The 22,187-nt window shown below is 37.1% G+C and overlaps 1 protein-coding gene across 1 annotated transcript in view; it reads right to left on the reverse strand.

Moving 5' to 3' along the window:
* Positions 1-277: 277 nt before the first annotated feature.
* HAAO (3-hydroxyanthranilate 3,4-dioxygenase) overlaps positions 278-22,187 on the reverse strand; it is a 33,161-nt gene continuing 11,251 nt past the window's right edge. Inside the window, exons 3-9 of the mRNA XM_009864383.1 lie at positions 19,372-19,455; positions 17,692-17,798; positions 14,742-14,831; positions 14,005-14,048; positions 2,595-2,740; positions 1,439-1,507; positions 278-364 (exon numbers count right to left, since the gene is read on the reverse strand). Of these exons, the coding sequence (XP_009862685.1) occupies positions 278-364; positions 1,439-1,507; positions 2,595-2,740; positions 14,005-14,048; positions 14,742-14,831; positions 17,692-17,798; positions 19,372-19,455 (627 nt within the window). The remainder of the gene's footprint in view (positions 365-1,438; positions 1,508-2,594; positions 2,741-14,004; positions 14,049-14,741; positions 14,832-17,691; positions 17,799-19,371; positions 19,456-22,187) is intronic.

Below are 22,187 nucleotides of genomic sequence, written 5' to 3' on the forward strand. Positions count from 1 at the left end.
ATGCATGGTCTTTTGCATGCTGCTTTTTTTTGGTAGTGCTTATCTTTTTTATTTTCGTCAGCTTTAATTTTAAGAAATGAACTAAAATGAATGTCTGGCTTTGTTTCCTCCTGAAGACACTTCTGCCCTGAGGAATAATGGAGGCAGTTGCAAATCTTGCATTCACAGATGCTGTGTTTCTGCATCAGCTGATGGCCAGCCTGGTGTGGACCAAATACACAGAACTTATGTTGTTGGAAGCTGAGAAATCACGCATTGAACCACTGTTCATCTCTACTCACGTAGACTGGGCACGGACAAGCAGGCTGTCGTCAGCAGATAGAGTCACGGTTTTACCATCCATGGTAACAGCTGATGTGCCCTCCTGAAGGGAAGGAACAGATAACCAGCTTTTAATTTTCCATGTCCTGTCACTAGCACAAAGTGCTGCAGGCAAGTATGGAAATCTTTCCCAGTGAAAGAGCACTTCAAACCTGCTCTGTTTCATGAGGCCTAGCTAAATATTCAGCTGATGTTCCCTGTCCAACACTATTAGCATCAATAAAAACATGCTTGATGGTTCATTGTTCCCCATCACAAAGCAGCAACCCTTTCCCTGACTCCTGGGGCTACGCTGCCCCCAGTCTAACCTAGCAGCCTGCAAGCTGGTTCAGCTCTGGAAATGACAGAGATAACCTACTGCAGCACTTCAAGCTTGTACTTTCCTGATTTATAATATCTTTTTAAGTCTTGAAAAGCAGTTCACAAGTCAGCACGGAGCTGACAGAAACTGCTAATAGGAGTCCATCCACACTGGAATGGACTCATCATTATCTTGTCCAGCAGAGGAGCCAGGTTCTTGCCAGCAACAAGGTCTTGATTGCCTAGGCTGCTGTAAACTGCAGTGTAAACAAATGTCTTTCAAGATTATTATGTCTTTAATTAGTATTTGATAGTCCCTGTGAATTTCAACAGAACAGGAACTGATAGAAGTATCTGCCTCCCAAGCCAGTCTGACTTGTGTAAATGAAAACTAGCTTTTCTCTGTTTTTTTTTTCTCTTGGGCTGCAAATGTTTTCAAGAGGCCAGCTAAATGAAGGCCATCTGGATTGTCTACCACCGTGCTTTAGTATAAAAAGTACAGTCAGGCTTTTCTGTTAGCTTATTCTACCTGATTCCAGTTTGACTTCAGTATAAGGACAAATGCTTCAAGGCAGAAATAATAGGTGATGCTTTTTTATCACTTGGAGATATTCTGGTACATGTACAGGATATACTCTAGGTAGGATGTATTAAAATTCTCACCAAGATGTGATGGAGGATGCCAGAATCTCTGTCTTCGATATACAAGATGAGGGGAAAAAAACCCAACTATTTTTATGGTGGCTTTACTACTTGTTCAGTCTAGTCTGAACTGAAATGTAAACTTATGGATTAAAAAGTGTTAATTGTCACATACCAGCTGCCATATCCAGATATCTGAATTCTTTTTAAAGTTCTCAGTTGTTCCTGGCCCATAAACTATAACCTTTAAAACAAAACAAAAAAAAAATTGAGAAAAGTAATAGATTCAACCCAGTGACCAAAGTGTATGTATTCATCTTCCTACAGCATTTAATATGTTCCATTTCTATAGAAAAACATCCCTAGAAGAAAACGTTATTTTTACAGATATTAAAATTCACATTACACTTGGTATTCTCATATTGATTCCTACTGATAAAAAGGGAACTGATCACACCTGCCACTCCTTATGCTCCTCTGCATCCTCACTTATCTATTCCTTCTGCCTCCTCCCACTCTCAGCGTTGCATCTATATCCTTCCTGCTTCTGTTCTTGGAACAGGCACTTCCTCCTCATGAACTCTGGGCCCTGTCAAGAGCCTGTTGAAGTAGAAAAGATTCTTCCATTAACATTCAAAAAGCTGCATACCAGACCTTATTCTTCTCATTATCTGCCTCCTTTCTGTTTTCTTCCTGACAGTCTCATGCTCTGTCAAATGCATTGGATTCTTCAGAATGTGACTCAAGTAATCCAGTGAAAGAATGTGTTTTGTAAACGACCATGCATACAGCCCAGATAGCAAATGGTGACAGCTTTGTTTTCACCCAAACCAGACTGAGAAGTGCAAGGCTTTAGCACAGCCCAGGCTCTCTGGTGCTGTCCAGTTTTCACTTTTTCCCACTTTATGTAGATTGAGGCGGAGGGGAAAAAAGGTTTATTTACACACCCAGATTAGACTTGGCACCAAGAATGCTGTTCAAACCTATAGGGAAGCTGAATGTGCTTGTGAGTAGTATTTGCATCGTGCTGCTGTTTCTGATTTGGGAAATATGAGGGGGTAGGGAGGTGGAGAGAGCGAGCTGTTTTAATCCCAAAGGAAATTAATGGGAATAAGGTTCAGGCTGATTGCGTGAACTGCCCCAAACTAGTCAAATCTATGGATGAAGACAGGCACTTCTGAAGGGCAGGCTGAGTTATTCTGTAGGCATGCACAAATTTCTCTAAGTACGTATCGTTTGCAGTCCTGGATTCACTCAATCTGAACAGCAGGCACCTATTACCTGCACCTTTAAAAATACCCTTCCGTTTCAGAGAAATTAATCCTCCCTACCTCTGTTTCAAAGTTATCTCCAAACATACTCAAGGATTTCTTCTGTTTGATTTTGCCACGATGATCAGTCAGCCAGCCTTGGAAGGAAAACGGCTCCATAACAGAAGTGGAATTTAGTGGAAAAGGTGTTTCTTTCAGGAGTTCATCTGTAAGCAAGGCAGAGGATATCAGTGATGCTTGCTTCCCTTGACCTTTGCAAAACATTTTACTGTTGTTTACATCTTGAAGGGTTCAATTTATAGCTGTGTAGTCAAAATTCAGTTTTAACACCAAACAGTGCTATGGTAATTATCAGATCTTCTTACCTGAATAGTATTTGTGTATTTTCATGGAGCTGCTCCTTTGAAGCTCTTGTCAGAACTGTTTTGCATCCACGCTTGTTTAAAAACACAAACAACATGCAATAGACTACCTAGTCCTTTCTCGTACATATCCTGTTCTCTTTCAGACCAGTTCTTGCACTGGTAAAATCTGATGTATTGTCTTCGAGCTTTTGCTGAGTTGCTCCTTACATACCCCGATACAAGAGGAATTAGGCCCATAGAACTAGCTTGCTCTACATCTTTTGCATCGTTAGTGCTGACTTTTGTTTCTTCTTCCGTATATGTATTTAAATACACTGATCACAGTGGAGCAAGCTGGTTATCACAACACTAAATTTAATAAGATGTCTTTTTTTGTGGTGTTCCTGGAGTTGTAACTGGATTTAATTTCCAGTAATTCTCCTTCATAACTGATTTGTTTTTTATAAAGCTGGAGGACAGAATGCAGTTTCACTGTAGCTGGTGAAATTCAAGATTTGTGCTGTGTTGCTGGTGTATGAAATTAGCTGTGGTTATTTACCAGCTCACAGCGAAGTCCACAGACATTGCAATTGCCTTGATGATCTTAAGTAGTTTGTTCTGAGATGCCAGGGAGGAACACCCATAGAGTAATTTCAAGTAATAATGCCAACTAGATGCAAGAAAAATGTACAAGATGGCTGTCTCCCAAATGTGCTGAGGTAACAAACTCACAGCTAAATCTTAGTCCAGATACAAATAAGAGAGTAGGTGTTTTTAAACTATCACTGTGCTCATAATACAGTGTTCTGGTTCTTTTCTAAAGCTGTATTTCACTGTTCCATAATGTTTTGAATATATCATTTCAGTTTTTCATGGAAGGCCATTTTGTATGGAGTCTTTGAGCAGCAAGGGAGATCAGTGCATCCAAGGGATAGCAGTGTAATCGCTAAGCTACTGCTGTGTCACAGTTCATAATAAGCACCAAGTATCTACATCCATCTCCAGACAATCTGGATGGGATGCGAACCCTTTTATTGGTGAAATAAGTTTCGCTATTCAAATTTCTTCTCCATTATGTTAAATTAAATGGAAGAAGTCAACATATTTCTACAAATGATTTGTCTCAGCAATGTCTCTTCCAGGAAATATTGAAAGTAATCATAAGAAATCTGCAGCAAAAGAAATACTTAACACACTTTTAAATAAAAACAAAATGCTCCAGAGAAATTAAGAAGCAGTAGAAGGAAAAATAAAATCTTCACATTAGATTTATTATAATCTGGGCCTAGAAACATTAAAAAGATGCAGTCTGATCGTTCCATATTTTATTGTAGTTTTAAGGCCATTGGTGATCTATTTTCCTACTGCAAGATACCTGTTTTGGTTTTTTCCTTAGTTTTCACAAGTTCATCAAACTTGCTTTGGAGGTAATTAGGAATACTTCTATATTTTCTCTTTAAATTCTGGATATACTGAACTATAGCTGTGTTAGAAAGCTTTTTGGCTAGGGCAAAATAAAGGTCTAAATACTCTGGTATTTTATAATTATATTTCTATTTAATAAATACAATTAATTAATCTTAATATAGTTCTAAATATATTATGGTATAGATTCACACACAATAGAGGAGAAGACATTTTATCAGAAGGTACTTGGTGCAATTAGTATTCCAATAGACTACTGGGGAATTTGTTTCATTAATAGTAGCAATCTTTACCTTCTAAAATAATACAAAGTGACAGAGGGTTTTTTTCTGTTATCAGAATAAAACAGGTCACTCTTGAATTCAGAAAAGCATTTTGGCATATAAGAAATTCACCTATTGCATAGGGCTTTCTACTAAAATGCATATCCTAACTGAGATAGTTTGAAAGACAAAAGGAAAAAAAAAGCTATAGAAAACTGGTCTATCGCACCCAGCTAGGGTAAGACACATACTGAGAAGCCATGGGTATCCTGCTGAGCTCAAGGGGATCCATCATCTTCTCCACATGTTAAGAATTTCAGCATCAAGCTAAGTTCAAACTTTGTAGGATGGAGAATGGATAGCAAATATTGTATCTCTGGAGTGGGTGCTGTGATGTTTTAGGCAAGTAGAACTATGAATGCTCCCCATGAGCTGCAAGCAATTCAGGGTACAAAAAAGCCAAAGTACTTGTTTGTGTTCTGACCAAGAAGCAATGAAGTACAAACTTAGTTTATAGCTACTTTTCATTGTTAGTAACTCAATTTCTGTCACTTATTCTTCATATCCATAGTTTTGCTGGTTTGCCTCTTTCTAGTGATCTCTGATTCCAGCTGTCTCGATCAACAACATGCACAGGACAACAGTAAAGTGACCTATGCATTCTTAGGGCTAACTGTAAAGTGTCATACATCCCACACTTAGTATGGAGTGCTCTGCTTTCTGGCTTGTGATCTACACGCACTTTCTAACAGTTTTGTTTAATTCCAAGTAAAGGTGAACTTTTAAAATTTTATTTTGGACTTTAAGCTTTTCAAGACAAGAGCTGTCCTTTGACGCTTTTATTGTCAGTGGACCATGGTCTGTGATGGGGTTTTAGCTTATTACTAATTTTTATGCTAATGACACTTGCCCAATGATAGCATAATGGCTTAAAAACTGAGTCTGCATGAACCTTGAAGTGGATCTTTAGTGTGATTCAGTATGATGATTTGATTACCTGTTACCACAGAACAATTAAGGGATGTGATGAAGTACATGATCTATGTCTGCATATTGATAATATTTCACTTAACTGAGTCCCAATTTAGCCCTGATACTTATCCGTTGCGTGATGCTGAAAGATGCAGGAGCCCTAGTGCTTGTGAACTTGAGCTAATGAGCTACGATGAGGAGAATCCAACATTTTGTGATCCCACCATATACCAGAGTTGAAGCCCAGTGCTTCCAAAGTAACTTAACAGCCTAATCGCTTCTATTTAGATATTTTTGCATAACTTTCTGCTAAGCTTGTACATTAGCTTCCAACAATATTTTGGGAAGTGTCAGTTGGTGTTTTTCCAGAGTTCTTATGTTCTAGTAATACTGTGAGACAGCAAGACAATGTTGTTTAATGATGGTAAAGGTAAAAATATGCCAGCAGAATACAAGATGGCAATTCTAAGCTAGTCAGCTAAAAATCTTGTGTATGTATCTGCAAGTATCACTAAGTGGAACATCAAACCTTATGTTTTCTTACATGTTCAGGAGATCCATTTAAATAGTTCAAAATTAAAGTCCAATTTTGTAGATTGTTACTGTTAAATATTCATATCACAGCAAGTGTTCTTTATAGGTTTTATGGTTCTTTCAGCTGCAAATAGGAATGTGATGATATCATGTTAAGCTGAAAGATACATCATGTTTACTGAATGAATTTGTAAATATTTTTTAAAAGAAATGACAGGTTTTAGAGGAAGTAGATTTCAACTAAATGATACAGACTATACTAAGACTGGGAATATGAAGCTGTACAAAAGTGGAAAGAACAGCTTGCAAGAAAACAGACAGTGAATGTGCAGGTAGTTGCAGCCCCAGCAGAGACCACCTAAGGAGAAATTTGAACTTGCTGAGAGCACTATACTTCTGATAGCAATAAAGAGGACAGTTAAAAAGAGGACTGTCAGGTATATGTGGCTGTATTTGCTTACCCTAAACTCACATGTTATGTGGAAGCTCTTTCTTCCCTATCCCAGCAATATGTCTAAGATTTGTCAAGAAATTCTCTCAGAGTGTTTCTTGAACCCTACTATCCTACTATCCCCAAGCTCTCCCCATAGTTCTCTTGCAAACCTTGTTTCTTTAAGATACATTGCAAAGGAAAAGAGGTATGAGGCACATGAAATACATAGAATATGAAAATAGTGTCAGCTATCAAACTGACTACATGTAGTCTTCATTAAAAAAAAATAATGTTTTTCAGTAATGTGCCATCCTTCACTTTTAGGCAACACATTCTAGGTGGAACAATCTTCAAATCTTTAAATCACCTTTTACATTCTTATTAATTATGAAAGTTTCTTCATCTTAACTCACTGTGCTGCCTCAGAAACACTCTATCCCTGCATGCTGTGGCCCCATCTCCACATAAGAATCTGAGAAAGTCCCTTACAAGTGGTGTCTCCCTCTGTAAAAGCAGAAGACATCCTAAGCCAAACTGCAGCAGTTAGATCCACTTTATTGTGTTATCCTTTAACTGAGTGTAAAATGGTTGAGAGTAAGGATAAGGAGCTCAGAAGTTATTTTAGAATTATCTATTCATTTATTATTGTCCACTCTCTAATCACCCCTTCTAGCTCTTTAAGAATATTATATCATAATGAATAGGTCTGATGTCACAGTTTTGCAGCATTTCATGTTTAATTGCCAATGCCAGCAATACTATATACCCTAGGATGTTCTTCCCATATGTGTGTTCCTAGTGCCTATGAAAAGTCTGCTTTATTCTCAATGTTAGCAGAAATGAGGCTAGTAGGAATTTAATACCTTTGCAAACAAAAGCTGTGAACAGAGGGACAAAATTTTAGGCATCTGGGTTTGAAATAACAAGCAGTTAGCTCATTCCATATAAAACTTTAGAGTGAAAGCACTAACGGTGACTGATTACTTTGGGCGTAGTTGGTTCATTTCACTGTTGTTGAGTATAGCTGTAGAAACATTTAACTGAAAATACAGCACTCACTTGGTGTAATCATACATTTCCCTCTATAACTGTGTTTGGTTTTGTAGCATGCCCTGAGAATTGGTATGACTGCTAATTTATGACTTGTCCCTGTAATTATTTCTAGGCACATTTTTCTTTGTGTCATTAAATCTATGCTGGAAAATAAACAAATTTTTTTTTTCCTAATTGAAACAAAGAAGTTTCATAAGGAAAGCTTTGAAAAATATTTTGGTAATAAAGAAATATAGCATCTTCAAAAGGAGAGATCACCAGCCAGAAGGAAAGGAATAAATTAGAGCAAGAAATTACAAGACTTAGGCCATAATTCTGTTGGAAGGCTCTTCGTGATATAGCTAGGTCATTGCAATTACGAACGATAAATTGTATTGAGAAATACTAACCACTGTTCCAATCCTAAAATCAGGAATGTTAATTTTTGTGTCTGAATCTGCCTTTCATATGACTGTGGGCATTTTGTGAATTGTCTTTGTGTGTAACTTGTGCTTCCATGGAAGAGGAATAGGATGTTTCATTATAACAAGCGTTGAGACCTCACTACATATGTGAGACAATGATTTGTACAGTATTTGTGAGCTGTTACTACAAAATAACCTTAGAAAGACTTGTGAAAATGTCAGGCTGACTCCATTAGTGAGTTTTCTGTTTCAGATGTTGCTGTCTGGGGAGTATTTAAGAGTGTAAAGAAGAAAAGCTACTTTATTGGAGAAGACATACCTGCTGTGAAACTGCTCTGAGCTTTAGAGCTCTTTAAATACATTAGAGGCTTTTTTCACTGAAGTTTGAACAGAAAGGAAAGCAACTTTATAGTGCATTTCTTCCAATTTCGCTGATAGGTTTATTATATATGTTATATACTAAAGTAGTGGCTTGGTTCCCATGGTGAAGCATTATCAGAGCTCCTGGAGGTTACAGTTTATATTTTGCCTCTCTTTGAGAAGGCTCAGATGAGAATACTGTGGGAGAAGCAAACCTGTTCCTGGAGACTTTTTTTAGTTTTTGTTTGGTGACTCTTGTCATTGGCAGTTCTGGGCTCTGGGAGCCTCATGAACGTCTCGGAGCGTTCTTGGCTCCAGAGAATACATAGCCTGCAGTCCTAGGATTTGGATGATAACATTGTAGTTTGGGATAAAAAGTAGAAGTTTTCATCTGGCAAATTATAGCAGCAATGTTCTAGATTTTGTACCTCTACTTGTGTATTAAATGTTGCTGACACAGATTGGTTCTTCCAAGCAATTCATTTGCACTACTGGCTACATGCTCATTTGGGACCACTGTGACGTGGAAAGATGCCAAATATGAAGAGAGAGGAAATGGGTGAATCCAGTCAGAGGTTTCTGGGTTATACACAGTTGGAAGTGTGTCTTAGATGGTTCTATTCCCTTCGTCCACCAGTGTACCCTTTGCAGCTCAAATGGGCTTCAGGAAAGATTTGAACATTACTTGGAAGCTACTTAAAGGATTTTGGTATGATGGGACAAAGATGAACAGTGTATTTACACGGGCATCTCTGCTGGAATAGAGACAATGAGGAGGATATGAAAAAGGAGAGAGTTCGAGTTGCTGATAAAAGTTCTAGAGACAGTGTTTCAGAGAACTGTACCATTATGGTGGGTCTAGACAGTTCAAACCCATGCGGTGCCAGTTATTTTAAATATTGTTCTGTCCTGAAGACTTCCTGGTGGCTGTTTGTAAAATAAATTCTGTAGAGGAATAGTCCTTAATATCAAAATGCTTGTATGCTGTTTCTTTTAAGACAAGTACTCAAAGCAGACCAAAGTAACATATTATAGAAGAAAAGGAGTGATCTACTTAGATATGCTGCAAGTCCTTAAAATATGAGAGAAAAAAGAATCAAATACTCAGTTTTCTAAACAGCTTCACAGCAAACAAAACTTACTTCCAAAATCTTCCTCCTTCTTTTTAAAAAGCCTACAGTGATAGTATCTTTAGAATTATTTCAATGCATGTACAACAGAAAGGCACAAATATTTATATTGTTATTTTAAGTTCAGAAGAATGGCTCTGTATTTACTCTGGCATGAATTAAGACAGTATTTCTTCCTCTCCTTGTTTTTATTTTTCTGAGGTAGTTTTAATTGACCTAATACTGCCCAATAGCCACTTATCTCTATTCTTTAGCTTTTTTTTTCAGTTTTCAGTTATCAACACTCTCCTCTTTTATCTGCTTGCTTTTATACACCAGTAAAACAATGAATATCAAATTCTCTCTACAGAGATAGCACTGAATTATCTACAGAGGAGGACGGTACAGAAACTGGTTTTTGTAGTGTAGAGGTCACTTCTATAACTTGTTTAATAGCACTACTGAAATAAAGCATTTGTTTATGGACCATGCCCTGGGCTGTATGGTATTCCTATTCCAATGGACTGAAGAAAGCACCCAATTTTTCATGCTCATTCAGATACTTAGGTTTTGTTTGCTTTGGATCACGAGTGTGAGAACTGTGCTGATTTTAACAATACTAACGTAATTTTAAGTCCAGACTGCAAATTACCCTAGATATGCCAAGAATCGATGAAAACTTTGCTAGCGGAATCACTATAGGACTAGTTTTTGTATTGTACATCTGTATTTCCAGTGGCAATAAAGCTTTTATGGGAATTAAAATTTCATTGATAATTAGGAGTAATTAATTTGGATTAAAAAACCCCTGACATTCTACCTACACCATTAATATTCTTAAATTATTTTAAACACAGCTAACTTAGCAGAAGTCTTCTCTTGCACTTTTTTCCATCAAATTTCACATAAAAGAAGCCTGGATTATTTCAGTGAGCATGGCAGGATAAACTTTTAAACTTCTGGATATTTTTACTAACGATATTCAGCCATCACTGTTTATGAGAACTGAGGTTTGTCTGTCTGAATTGTCTCTTGTCCTGACTATAAAATTGGGATGAAATAGAAACTTTGAGAGAATCTTGCCTCCAGTTTGATTCAACTGAAAGTAGCAAGAGTTGTTTTGATAACTGTGATTCTTCATGTAAAAAACTGTGTAAAGTAAACCAAGCCAACCTGTCTTGAGCGTTCCATGTTTAGACTATATCCTAAATATATTTGCCCTTATTGATAAAAGGAGGAGAGAGCCTTCTCAGGCTTTATTTCTACATGTAGTAACAAAAGAGGTTAGTAATTCAGTACAAAATTGTACTTCACATCTAGTGAAGATGCCTCAACTAAGGATTGCATGCAATTTATGTTTCTGATTGCAGTCTACCTGATAGTACTTGACTGCCTCTTGTAAAACTGTGTCTTTTTAATAGCTACTGCTGTCTCTTCATATACTCAGAGTACCCTGCTTTCAGAGGGACTTGCCTGACTGTTGGCTTAGCCAGAAACCATAAATAAATCAAGAAAAAGTCTGGACATAAGTAGTAATTTTTTTGATGTGGTGGGATTTTTAAAGCAATTGGAGCTTGATTGATTCCATTTATAACTTTCCTCCAAGAGTGAGCTGCAATCAAGAGTTACTTTCAAGATGTTTTTTCTCAATTTATTCCATTTCTCTTTTAAAAAGTGAGTTTGGGCTTCTGTGGAGATGAACCTGAAAGCACTTCGGCTGGCATTTTTAAACTGAGGGAGCTCTGGATTTTCTGAAGAGAAACTGAGAGAAGAGGCTGAAACCCAGCCTGCTGCATAGGCCAGCTCAAATCTTCTTAAAATATGTCTTGACTGAAACTGTTAGAAGCTTGTTTTATGTTAACAGTGTCATGCTGATTGGGTTTTTTGCCTGTTTGTTCGGGGGATTTTTTGATTTTGTGGTGTTTTGGGTTTTTTTTAAAGGGTTGCCAAAGGAATAAATCCAAGCATTATTTCTCTATCATTTGGTTATTCCTCCAGAAGGAACATATTACCAGCTTAATCAAACTCTGACAGAGATATGAGTAGGTTTTTTTGGGAGTGTTGAAGTTTTGTGAGGTTTTTGTGTTTTTATTTTAAAAACAAGTTTCACTGAGAGTTACAACAGCTGCTAGCTAAAACTCCTGTAACTAAAAATCTGGGGTATTTTGCTGACAGTTAAGGTACCACTGAGACTTGGAGCTTCTTATTGTCTGTTAGAACTGAAAGTTGGAAAAATCGAGCTGTTCCCCCAACCTGAAAGCCTGCCATGTAACTTTGCTGATTTTTGCTTATAGCAAGGGTTAAGCCAAGTGCATTTCAAATACTTGTTGTCTTGATTTAGCAGCTAATCCAAGAGGAGAGTCTATTCAGGGGAAAAAAATGTATGGAGCTTTGAGCAAAATAACTACTTTCAGTTGTTTGGGGGTTTTTTTGTTTGTTTTGCAAAATTTTTTTTCAGTGTTACTGGAAGTCTCTCATGCCTTTTGGCCTTTTTATGGCTTTTGAATAAATTACAAGGAAAGAGCTTCTGTGCTGGATTTATTAATAACGATTTCTGCATTGTGTTTTTTAAAAAAGTATCCAGACATATCAGCTTCTGATTGATTGTCAGGCTTGTTTTTTAGCTCTAATCTTCTGCAAAAATATTAACAATATAAATCTTTAAAGTTCTTTTTTTTCTGTATGGATATAATTAATTTGTTACTGACATATAAGCTGTTAGCTCAGACTAGCAAGGGATGCTTAAGGGAAAACACTGTATTGAACACGAATAGTATGTGTGAGACGATATTTTTTTTATTACAGCAGCATCTAGAGGTTTCATTTGAAAGTATATTTCCTCTGGTAGATACTGAATACACAGTGTGACAAAGTATCTGCCCTGCCTACCCACGCTCCCACTTTCCCCCTGCAAAAAACCCAACCCAAACCCAACAGAAAACAAACCACCAATACCCAAACATGTCACACAATTGACAAGCTCATATTAAAATAAACTCAAATTAAAATAAATTAAAAATAACTATTTTTAAAAAAGGTGGTGTTTCTGAAAAAACCCCCACACTTTTCACTGATTTGAGGACTTGAATAGGAACTGTGTTGTTATTGATTGAGATGGCAAGCAGTGACATTTATATGGCGACTATCAAGCTGAGAAAGGAGATAGATGTGGAAATAATGTTTCACTAGAAATTTTGTCTCTAATAGGGTAATTAATAAAAATCATCTTACTTGAGACATTTGGGAATGAATATGGAGATTAAGGGCAACTGTTTCCAAAATTTTCCTAGAGAGGGGAACTAAAAATTAGCTTTAGCTTGTGGCAAGAGCTATGGAATTTAAGTTATGGATGTGACTGAAGGATAACATTGAAGGTTGTCAGGTAAGGGTAGTGTAGCTGCGTGTTACGGCTGTGCACGAGCAGTGCACCTGAGCAATAAATTTTGTGGTTGGTGCAGGACATGCTCCAGTCAGTCATCTGCACAGATGCAACAAAAAACCCAAGTGAGCAATGGGATTTACTGAACTGACTGGTAGCCTTCACAACAGCTTAACTGGTGCAGCAGCTCTCCAGGTGCGAATCTTGGGCTGTCCTGAAGAGCCCACAGTCAGTTCCTGCCATGCTTATTCTGATATTTACTTTCCCATGTGTGATTAAGAACCCGGCCAAGTCATGGAGACTCTCCAGGTAGTTCCTGCAGCAGAACTGACTGGTTTGCACCTATCTAAACCACTTCCAAATAGCCTATACAAACTGTTCCTGCAGGCACATAAATGGTCATATGTAGCCTTTTGTACATAGTTAAGACAGGTGGGTGGTATTTTGCACATAGTTTATGTTGATCAATAGCAATGGATCGTGATCATGCTGGATGTTCATGTAGAGCTGTGAGCTTACAAGACTAAGATTTTAGCAAAACAAGTTTTCCACTGAAGGTACTGTTGCAAGTATTCTTGCAATAGAGACTTTGAGTGCCACACAGAAAGCAACCATCACGTTGAAGAGATCTAATTCCTAAAGATACTAATAAATTAGTTTTCTTTAACAGTGACTCTCTGTGTCCCATATCTCTGACCAACAGACTCAAGAGTGGAGTTACACTATCCGCAGAGGCAAAATAAAAAATAGGGCAAGACAGTATGGAAATAGAAGGTTAAATGGATCAGACCCTATATGAACTAAAAGTATCTGTCTTTAGGTGTCCTTATTTTGCAAGAGTAGATCATAGTGTATAGTTATAGGTAAAGGCGTACAAGTAGGTATAGACTCTGTAGATTCAACTCAGAAAAATCTCATTCTGCACAGTAAGAAATGAAACTTTGTATAAGAGTTGAATAGCATGCAAGGATAGAGGTACTGAGATTTCACGCTGTACAGTTAACTGATGATGGCATCACATGAACAACCAATTGCTGTTGTTAATCATGTATATGGATTTTATCTGTGGTTGGGATAGTGAAATTACTTCACAAAGTAATTTTAATTTACATAATCAGTAAGAAAAGCAGAAACTTAGTCATTTTAGGTGGAGAGAATCATTGCTGTTCTAATTCTGAAATTAATTTGTATTACCTGGATTTGGTTTTCCAGTTTGATATTGTCTTGAATTGAAAAACCTGAAATAATAAACATTTAATAATAATAAACAGCAGTAAAAAGTCTTATTCTGTAGACTAACAAACACTAGGCAGTAATACTGGCTGTTAAGCTTTGTGCTGAGAATAGATGTGCCAGACCCTCAGCTGTGATATATGTATTCACCAGGGCTATACCTATTTTATTGACAGAGCGTTTGTCTGAGAGTCATCCAAAACTCATGTCACTAAACAATTTCCTTGTTCACCTTTAGCAACTGTTTAACAGATTGATCAGTTAAGTGGTGACATTAACATGTTTCCTAGAAAACAACTCTATTAAATTTGCCACAGACCTGATTAATCATGAGTAATATCCATTAAAAGTATTTAAAGGAAGAGTGAAAGAAGCTGTAAGGAAATTTAGTACTTTACCTCATTAACCTAGCATCAGTTCAGTGTTAAATTTTCATTCAATACTTCTTGCACTTAGCAGCAGTGTGCTTTTACTTTTTCCAAAAGTATGTTTCAGATAGATGTGAGGAAAACTTATATTTTTGAATCTGTTCTATTGAGTTTGGTGTATACAATATGTGATTAAAAATAGTAGCAATTAACAAGTCTATGTAAAATGCAATATAAATAGAAAATTAACCATGTAAGTCACATATTAATGAAGATCTATTAGATAATTTTAACCAATTTTTTTGAAATTTATACAGAATAAAAGCTTACTCTTGAATTATTGGTGTAAGTTGAGTGCCGAGGTCATCACAGTGAAACCATTTTTCAAAGAGGACATTAGTTGATTCTCCAACGTAGTATCTGACAAAGTAAAAATATTAATCCCTTTATTAACTAACTGATCAGGCAGTTTCAGTTTTTTCAAGAAAACCAGCTAGTAGACATTGTGTTAAGAGTGTGTTACTCTCAAGCCTGGTGTGCTTTATTCTGAAAAAAATGTTAATTAGGGAAGATTTCTGTTCCCCTGGTTAGCTGACTTGGCGGGTGGGGTGCTCAAACTTCTGTGGAAGGTCTTGTAGTTCTGCTGATAAACGACAGACAAGTCACAAAATTCCTTTAGCAAACTTCCCAGATTTAAACTTGGGAAAGATTAGTGTCATAGTCCCTTCAGACCGCTAACTCTCACTTTGGATGCAGCTACTGCAAAAATAACTGGCCCCAAATACCATGTCCAGTAACTGCATCCCTGCAGCAATGAGATGAACACATATTTTAAGAGAGTCAGCTTGCTTATTGTCCGTGCAGGGACTGGTAAGAAAACAAGATGGATTATGAACCTCTTTGCAAAAAATAGATGGTTGTGAGCTGTATGAACTTGGAAGTGTTGTTTAGTTCACCTCTCTGAAGAGGAACTTAGTGTTTCACATGCATTACTTTATGTCTTAACAAATAAAGAACTTGTGCTGAGATCAACAGGTCAAGGCTGCTGTAATCTAAGGAGTGCAAAAATAGCATTTACCTACAGATTTAAAAAAGACTGCATGGACTAATAAGGAAGTGATGCTCCAGTACAGTCACTTGTATTACAACTGATTGTAAATAGGTCCTACATGCCCTTTAGGTTAAAGGCACTGGAATGTGTGCTTGAAGAGAGAATCAATGCTTATATAATTATACTGTGCATCTTTGTGTATTCATGTTGGTCTTCTGTATCTACATACATATTGTCCAGAAACTTTCTAAGAGCTCCCCAGATCCTCAAGCTTTGCAAAAATCAGGGTGCTTGCAAAAGAGTAATAGCATTATTAATGCCTCCAGTATGGAAAAAGCTGTGCTACAAGCACAAATTTTGAACACAGAGAATCTACAGGGAAGAAAGATGTTACAAACGTCTCTGCTGGCAAAAGGCTTTGCATCTGGGAAGGACTTTGCACCTTGCTAGGTGTTAAAGAATCTAACCAGACAACTAACATCAAACTTCGTTGTTTCTGTACTTGTTTGCCACAGGATTAATATTAGCTAGTGTATTTTTTTCTTATAAACCATGTGATCATTACTTAGGATGTAGCACTGGGGCAGGCTACTTATTCTTCACTCGTACAATAACTGGCATGCTGGGGGCTCTGCTTTATGACTGAGGCTTGTAGGCATGATAAATAATGGAACAGTAGCATAATATTAGACCTTGAGTCAGTATACTTCAAGGTTTATTATGACTTCCTCTTGTACAGTCTTTGCAGGTGGCTGAGAGTGAAAGAAATTTAAGATTAGGGGTTCTGGTTGTAAATTTCCATCTCTCCCAAGTGCTTCAAAACTATGATTGAATGTTCATTTCCAAAACTTCAGGTGTCTCTGTTCATCCTGTCAGTGTCAGAACAAGGGTACAAAAAAATCTCTGTGTTTTATTTTCAGGCATTTGACTAGATATTTTCAATTAAGAGTGTGGAGGGTTTTAATATTTTTTTTTTCCACCAGTAAACCATATGGTAGCTTTTAGTTTAATTTCTCCACAAGAGCATGGCTATAGCGAAGAGTAAATCTCTAGGTCTACCTGGGATCCCTAAAAAGGCATTCAGCATCCCTCTAACTCGTATCATTCACAGACTTCCTGTACAAGGTAGGTTATTTTACTTAAAGCTACCTGAAGTTACTTATATTCCTTTATCACAAATGAACATGGTTATCTGAATCACTGGCCAATTGTTCCTAGCTCAAAATACCTTTTTAATAATGTAAGTGCTCATGCAATGAAAGGGGAAAAAGGGCAAGTGCATAGATGGAACAGTGTTTTAAATGAACTGGATTTGTCTTTAGCTTGGAATCCAATCAGGTGATTTTGGGTTTGTTAGTGGGGTTTTTTTTTGAATGTTCTCTTTCTTGGTTTATTGATTTCTTTACCCTTTTTTTCTTGAATGAAAAAGTCTATCCTTCTAGCTCTGTGTATTAGCAATCTTTGTGCTGTGATGCTGCCCATGCAACAATCAAAACTGTAGGTAAAAGGATAGGCACAGTACATTACCGATATTACTGCAGTTTTAAATCTGTATAAATTACATGAAGAGCTCCAAACTCCGTTTGGTCAGTTGTATCTGGTTAATATAAAAAATCTTTTCTAACTTGGCTGCTAGTGCTGTGACTTGCCTTCTTAGACTTATGAATTCTGTATAACCACAGAACAAGGCTTAGTCCTGCTCCCACTAGAATACAAAGTAAACCTCTCATTTCTTTGAAGCTGCTGTTCTCATAAGGCAATAAAAACTAGAGGTGTGTACAGTGTAGAGGGGTTAGCATTAAGAAAATTTACTTTTCTTTGCAGCTTCCCACACACTTGCTGAGAAAGCTCTTCCTTATCTTTTTGCTGTCAGTACTTTTAAAGAAATTAATGTTCTGCTTTCCAGAAGTGATAAAAGAAAGTATTTTTTGATTTGTATTGTTATAGAGCTCTGAGATTTTAAAACTTTAGGCAAGAGTAGTAGGCAATACATTACCAACAATACACATTTAAGACATTTCAACATGTTCCTTGTTTAGCTAAATCAAATGCTAAATGATATCTCTGATTATGTGTGTATAGATAAATAGATGTGTGAATAAAATTAGTATAGAAGTGCCAAGTTGAAACTGATAAATTATCAGGAAAATGGAATACAGTATTGTATTGATGTGAGAAATCAGTTTATATTACAAATCCTAACAGATTAGCCAACAGTTTATACTTCACCTGAGCCCATCAATTTCCGTCTTTAATCTTTGTCTCTCAATCACAAGACCCACAGTGTTTGTGTATCTCTGAGGAGAATGAGGTATCCTAGCAGGCAGGAGGAACATCTGTTCAAAGAAATGGGAAAACATCAGTGTTGACAAGGCTTTATTCTTTGCCTTGTTGTTCCCTGGCCTCACAACCTGCTCCTTGCCCCACTTTTCCGTTGCTTTTTGTTGAATCTTTGCAGCTGCACCCACTTTGATACCAACAGCTGAGCAGATAGTGTTTCTTGCTTTCTCAGTGAATGATGACCACTGACTGCAGTCAGCACTGCCTTTGTAGCAGTCAGGTTCTCTCCTCCCAGTTTGATCATAATTGTTAGATGCAGTTGAAATTAACTCATCTGGAATTTATAAATTTACTGCAATTTCTGAGTAGCAGAAATGGAAATAAGAAATTTCTTGTCAGCTCAAGAAAATGTCTACTCAACCAAGTGTATTGCTCCAACAGTGACTGCATGATGAGGAGTGTTGTTCTCTTCAGAAATTATTAACAAATATGAAGGGCTACTTACTTGTGCAAGAGACAAAGTGAACAGGCAACATTTGGTTGGGAGTACACTATTACTTGAAGTTTGAGAATAAACATTTTCCCAGCAGCTATCTGACTATATAGGAATATGAGAATCCTGTACTCTTCTTCAGTGCTACAGACACCTTAGCCAAGTTTGGGCAAGTCGTTACAATTTCTCTGTCTGCAAAACAGAGCTAATGATAGTCCCTCGCCAGGACTAGTGCCAGTCTTCCCACTAAGGATATCGTGTGCTCTATTCCTTAATATTTCTGGTACATTCCAAGATTTCAGCTGGATGTACTTCTCCTGTGTGAAATGTATTGCCAGAATCTCACAATCTCTAGGTTTGAAAGCGTACATCTGTTTCTTTACTGGAAATGCCATAGTACTTTTAATGACATTCAGCTATGGGGTCTAATACATGTCTTCTGTTGTGTAGGCTGGCCCCGCTAGATCTCAAACTGAGTGCAGTTCAAGTTTGTGGCAGTAATAGTCAGTGGCAGTTGTAGCACATCTAATAGCTTGCTGGGATATCTAGTAAAATATCTAGTCAGGCCCTGATTAAAAGCACTGCAATCTAGGCTTTAGCAAGTCCACTACTGTAAGGAAAAACAGCTGAGCACAGCTGGATACATTTTATCATTAAATTACTCTTTTAAAACTGTTCTCATATTGTGATGATTATGAAGGCTAACTGTGAGGACTCAAGAAGGTTCAAAATATCTGAATCTTAACATTCTAAGTTCTACAGAGCTTGCTTACTGGCATGTTTCGGTAGGGGGGCAGTAGGTACCTGACAATGAGTAAATAAAACGGCTAATCCACTTGAATTCACCTGGCAGATTCCATCACATACAGGGCAATAAGAACTCCTCTCAGTATATTCCTGATTTTCTGTGTGGGTATTCCAAATACCTGGAGAGATTCTTATCTGTTATTGAAATTATGAAATGTTGAACACTGTATTTTAGTTTGCTGTTAATTACATGGAATTTGCTATACCCCATTCAATTTTTATTCTAATCTGGATGCCATCTCTTGCACAACAAGGATAAATTGATGTTTAAATACTTCATAAAATATTAATATAACCTATCTATGTACAACAAAACAGCTCAGTTTTACCTCTCCTTCTCGGATGACAATATCTTTTTGTTTCCCGTTTTCAATTATCTTCAAGCACATATCTCCTTTAACCTGGTAAAAAAGCTGAAGGAACAGTAAAATAACATTAAGACTACTCCAAAACATTCAATCTGTAACTGTAAATATTCAGAGATTTTTTTTTTCTAAGAACAAATAATAGACTTAAATGTTACTAAACATACAAGTAACTAAATGTTACCTACCTTTGACAATCTAAGCAGTCTGTAATTGCTTATAGAGCTATTCTGTGAAGCCAGTGGAATTCCATGGCGCTGTCTTTACTCCTGGGGATTACTCTTTGTACGGCTGGGACATTATGGTTCAGACATCCGTTAATTACACTGTATATAAAGCTTTATTTCAGATGTAACAGGGTCTTCACTATTACATTCTATCCAGTTAAATGTCACTTTTCTAAATATGCATGCACAAGGGTGTTTTGGGTGTATTTTTTTTTTTTTTTTTAATGGAGCTTTCTGGTTTAGGAATAATTACCCGTCTGGAAGCTGTTCCTCTTTATTTCTGTGGATACCCTCAAAGTCCAGCAACCATTGCTTTCCTTCCTACTGTGTATGTAAACTTTTTACATTCCAAGCATGTATAAGGACAGAACCACTGAATTCATAATTCTGCCTTAAGTGATCTTTCCACAGCTCTCTTTTCAGAGTAGCTTTGTGGGAGCTCTCAGGTGCTCAGACCTAGCCTCGTGTTTCCTGGCAGAACTGTGCTGTCATCTGTAAGCAGGTCTCTATTTGACCTGGAATAATGGGCACATTTTTCCTTGTTTTATATAACACAGGACAAAAATACTTCAAAAAGTTAACTTTACTTTTCTGCCACTCTCCACCAAGCTTCTCTATGCTTTCTGTGTTCTGTTTGCCATCTCTAGGAATCAAGCAGATTAATTAATATAATTGCTAGTGCGTCTGAAACCTGATTGAAACTTAGAACTATAATGGAAAAAACAAAATGAAAAATAAATAGGGGAAAGAAGAAACCACTGAAGTATATAAAAACCTTGAATTAAACCTTTTCCAACATTAGGAAATCTTAATCAATTTTTTGAATCAGGATTATTTACAAAAGAGTTTTGAAACATTAATCCATACCCCTGAGAATTCAAGTAACACCTCTATGGACATAAGAAAGAATAAATATGCTAGCAAGGGAGCGAAACAGTAGAGAGAACTGAAGAAGCGCTAGAAAAGAGCTCATGCTGACAGCTCTTACGTGAGTGAAAAGTTCACCTTGTGCCAGGGACATCACCATGGATAAATTATAACTCTTGTCTAGATGGCCAGGGTGCCAGGCTACTTATCCTCCTTGCCCTCCCTTTCCCCGTATTCTTTTCCTGTAATTTTCTTTGGTGTTACTAAATGACTGTATAAAATGCCATAGTAGCTCTCATTACAGAGCGCATCGGGCAGGGCTAGCTGCTCATTGTACAACATAAAGTGATTTGAGAGGGGAAATGATCTCTTTGTCATTTCAAAAAAGACTCGTCCAAGACCATAAGATCCTGATGGATTATCACACAGGCCATTGGTAACAAGGCACCGGTAATGCTGAAATTGAAAGATCCTTTTGGAAGTGCTGAGCTTTGGAGTATTATCTTCCCTGTAACTACTGAGAGAGCTATTACTGAACACATGCACAGGACATGTAGATGAGGGAAGGGACAACAGAGGATGAGTTTCATTCTGCTTGAGGCCATGAATCATGCAGCTCATCAAACGTTCTGGTAATGGAAGACTGGGGAGGGGAAAGGGCTCATCCAGTTCAGCAGTCAGGTATCACGGTCTGACTAAGATTCTGATTACTAAATTTTGAGTTTAAAAAAAAGCTTTGCAAGGAGGAAGGATGCGGGCTGCACACTGTTAATAAAAGTTTTTCTGACTGAATTTAAATAGTATGTTTCACTTAAATTATGATCTATTGTTCAAAACTTTTTTTTGAAAAAATGTTTGAGTGCTTCAGTCATCCATAAATCATCTGATGTAACTGTGATTAATACGAGCGGCAGTAATTACTGAATACTGCCGTGCTTATATTATACCCTGAACTTTTAATGAGAAAACCATCAACTGTTTAATATCTCAGTGAGTTACAGTCCATGCCCATTTCACAGGAGAGTTTGGCAATGAAGTATTGTACTGTCTTTTTGCTGGAATGTTATTTTTCTAAAAGCTGATTGATCTTGGTTTTCTGGGCAAATCTAACCTTTTCCTAAATATCTCCTGCAAAAATCAAGGCCTGAGTAAGGAAGTACTAGTGTATGTCTGCATAGATACATAGTAAATCAGTAGTCAGTGGCTTTCCTAATTGGTCTGTTTTTACTGAAATAGTCTGGTATCCAGTTTCCACAGTGGTATCCTCAGTAGAAAACTGCAGACAGGTGTAACATTTGTGCTCTGTTAGTATCTTATCAATGACAAGGTCTCTTGTTATGTGTAATATATATATATATATAGGCTTGTAGAAATGCTTAGAGTTGTACATTGCTACTGCACAATGGGTGAAAATTGGACATGGATTTGTCCTTCTGGGTGAAAAATGTGCCTCAGGAAAGAAACAAAGGTTGCTCACCAGTCTTTTTATCCCCCTTGTTATTAAATATGCTTTTTTGTTCATTGGGGTTTTTTCTACACTTCTTTCTTTTCTTTGTTTTCTAGACTTTTTCCTTTTATTTAGCTTTCCTGCTTACTGTGTGGCATTTTCTGGTTGCAATTACACTTAAAAACACCTCCTCTTATTAATCCTCACCTTGCCTCTAGAAGTTATGAGTCACCTAGAAG

Source organism: Apaloderma vittatum, unplaced genomic scaffold (genome assembly GCF_000703405.1).
Source record: "Apaloderma vittatum isolate BGI_N311 unplaced genomic scaffold, ASM70340v1 scaffold3642, whole genome shotgun sequence".
Lineage (NCBI taxonomy): Eukaryota > Metazoa > Chordata > Aves > Trogoniformes > Trogonidae > Apaloderma > Apaloderma vittatum.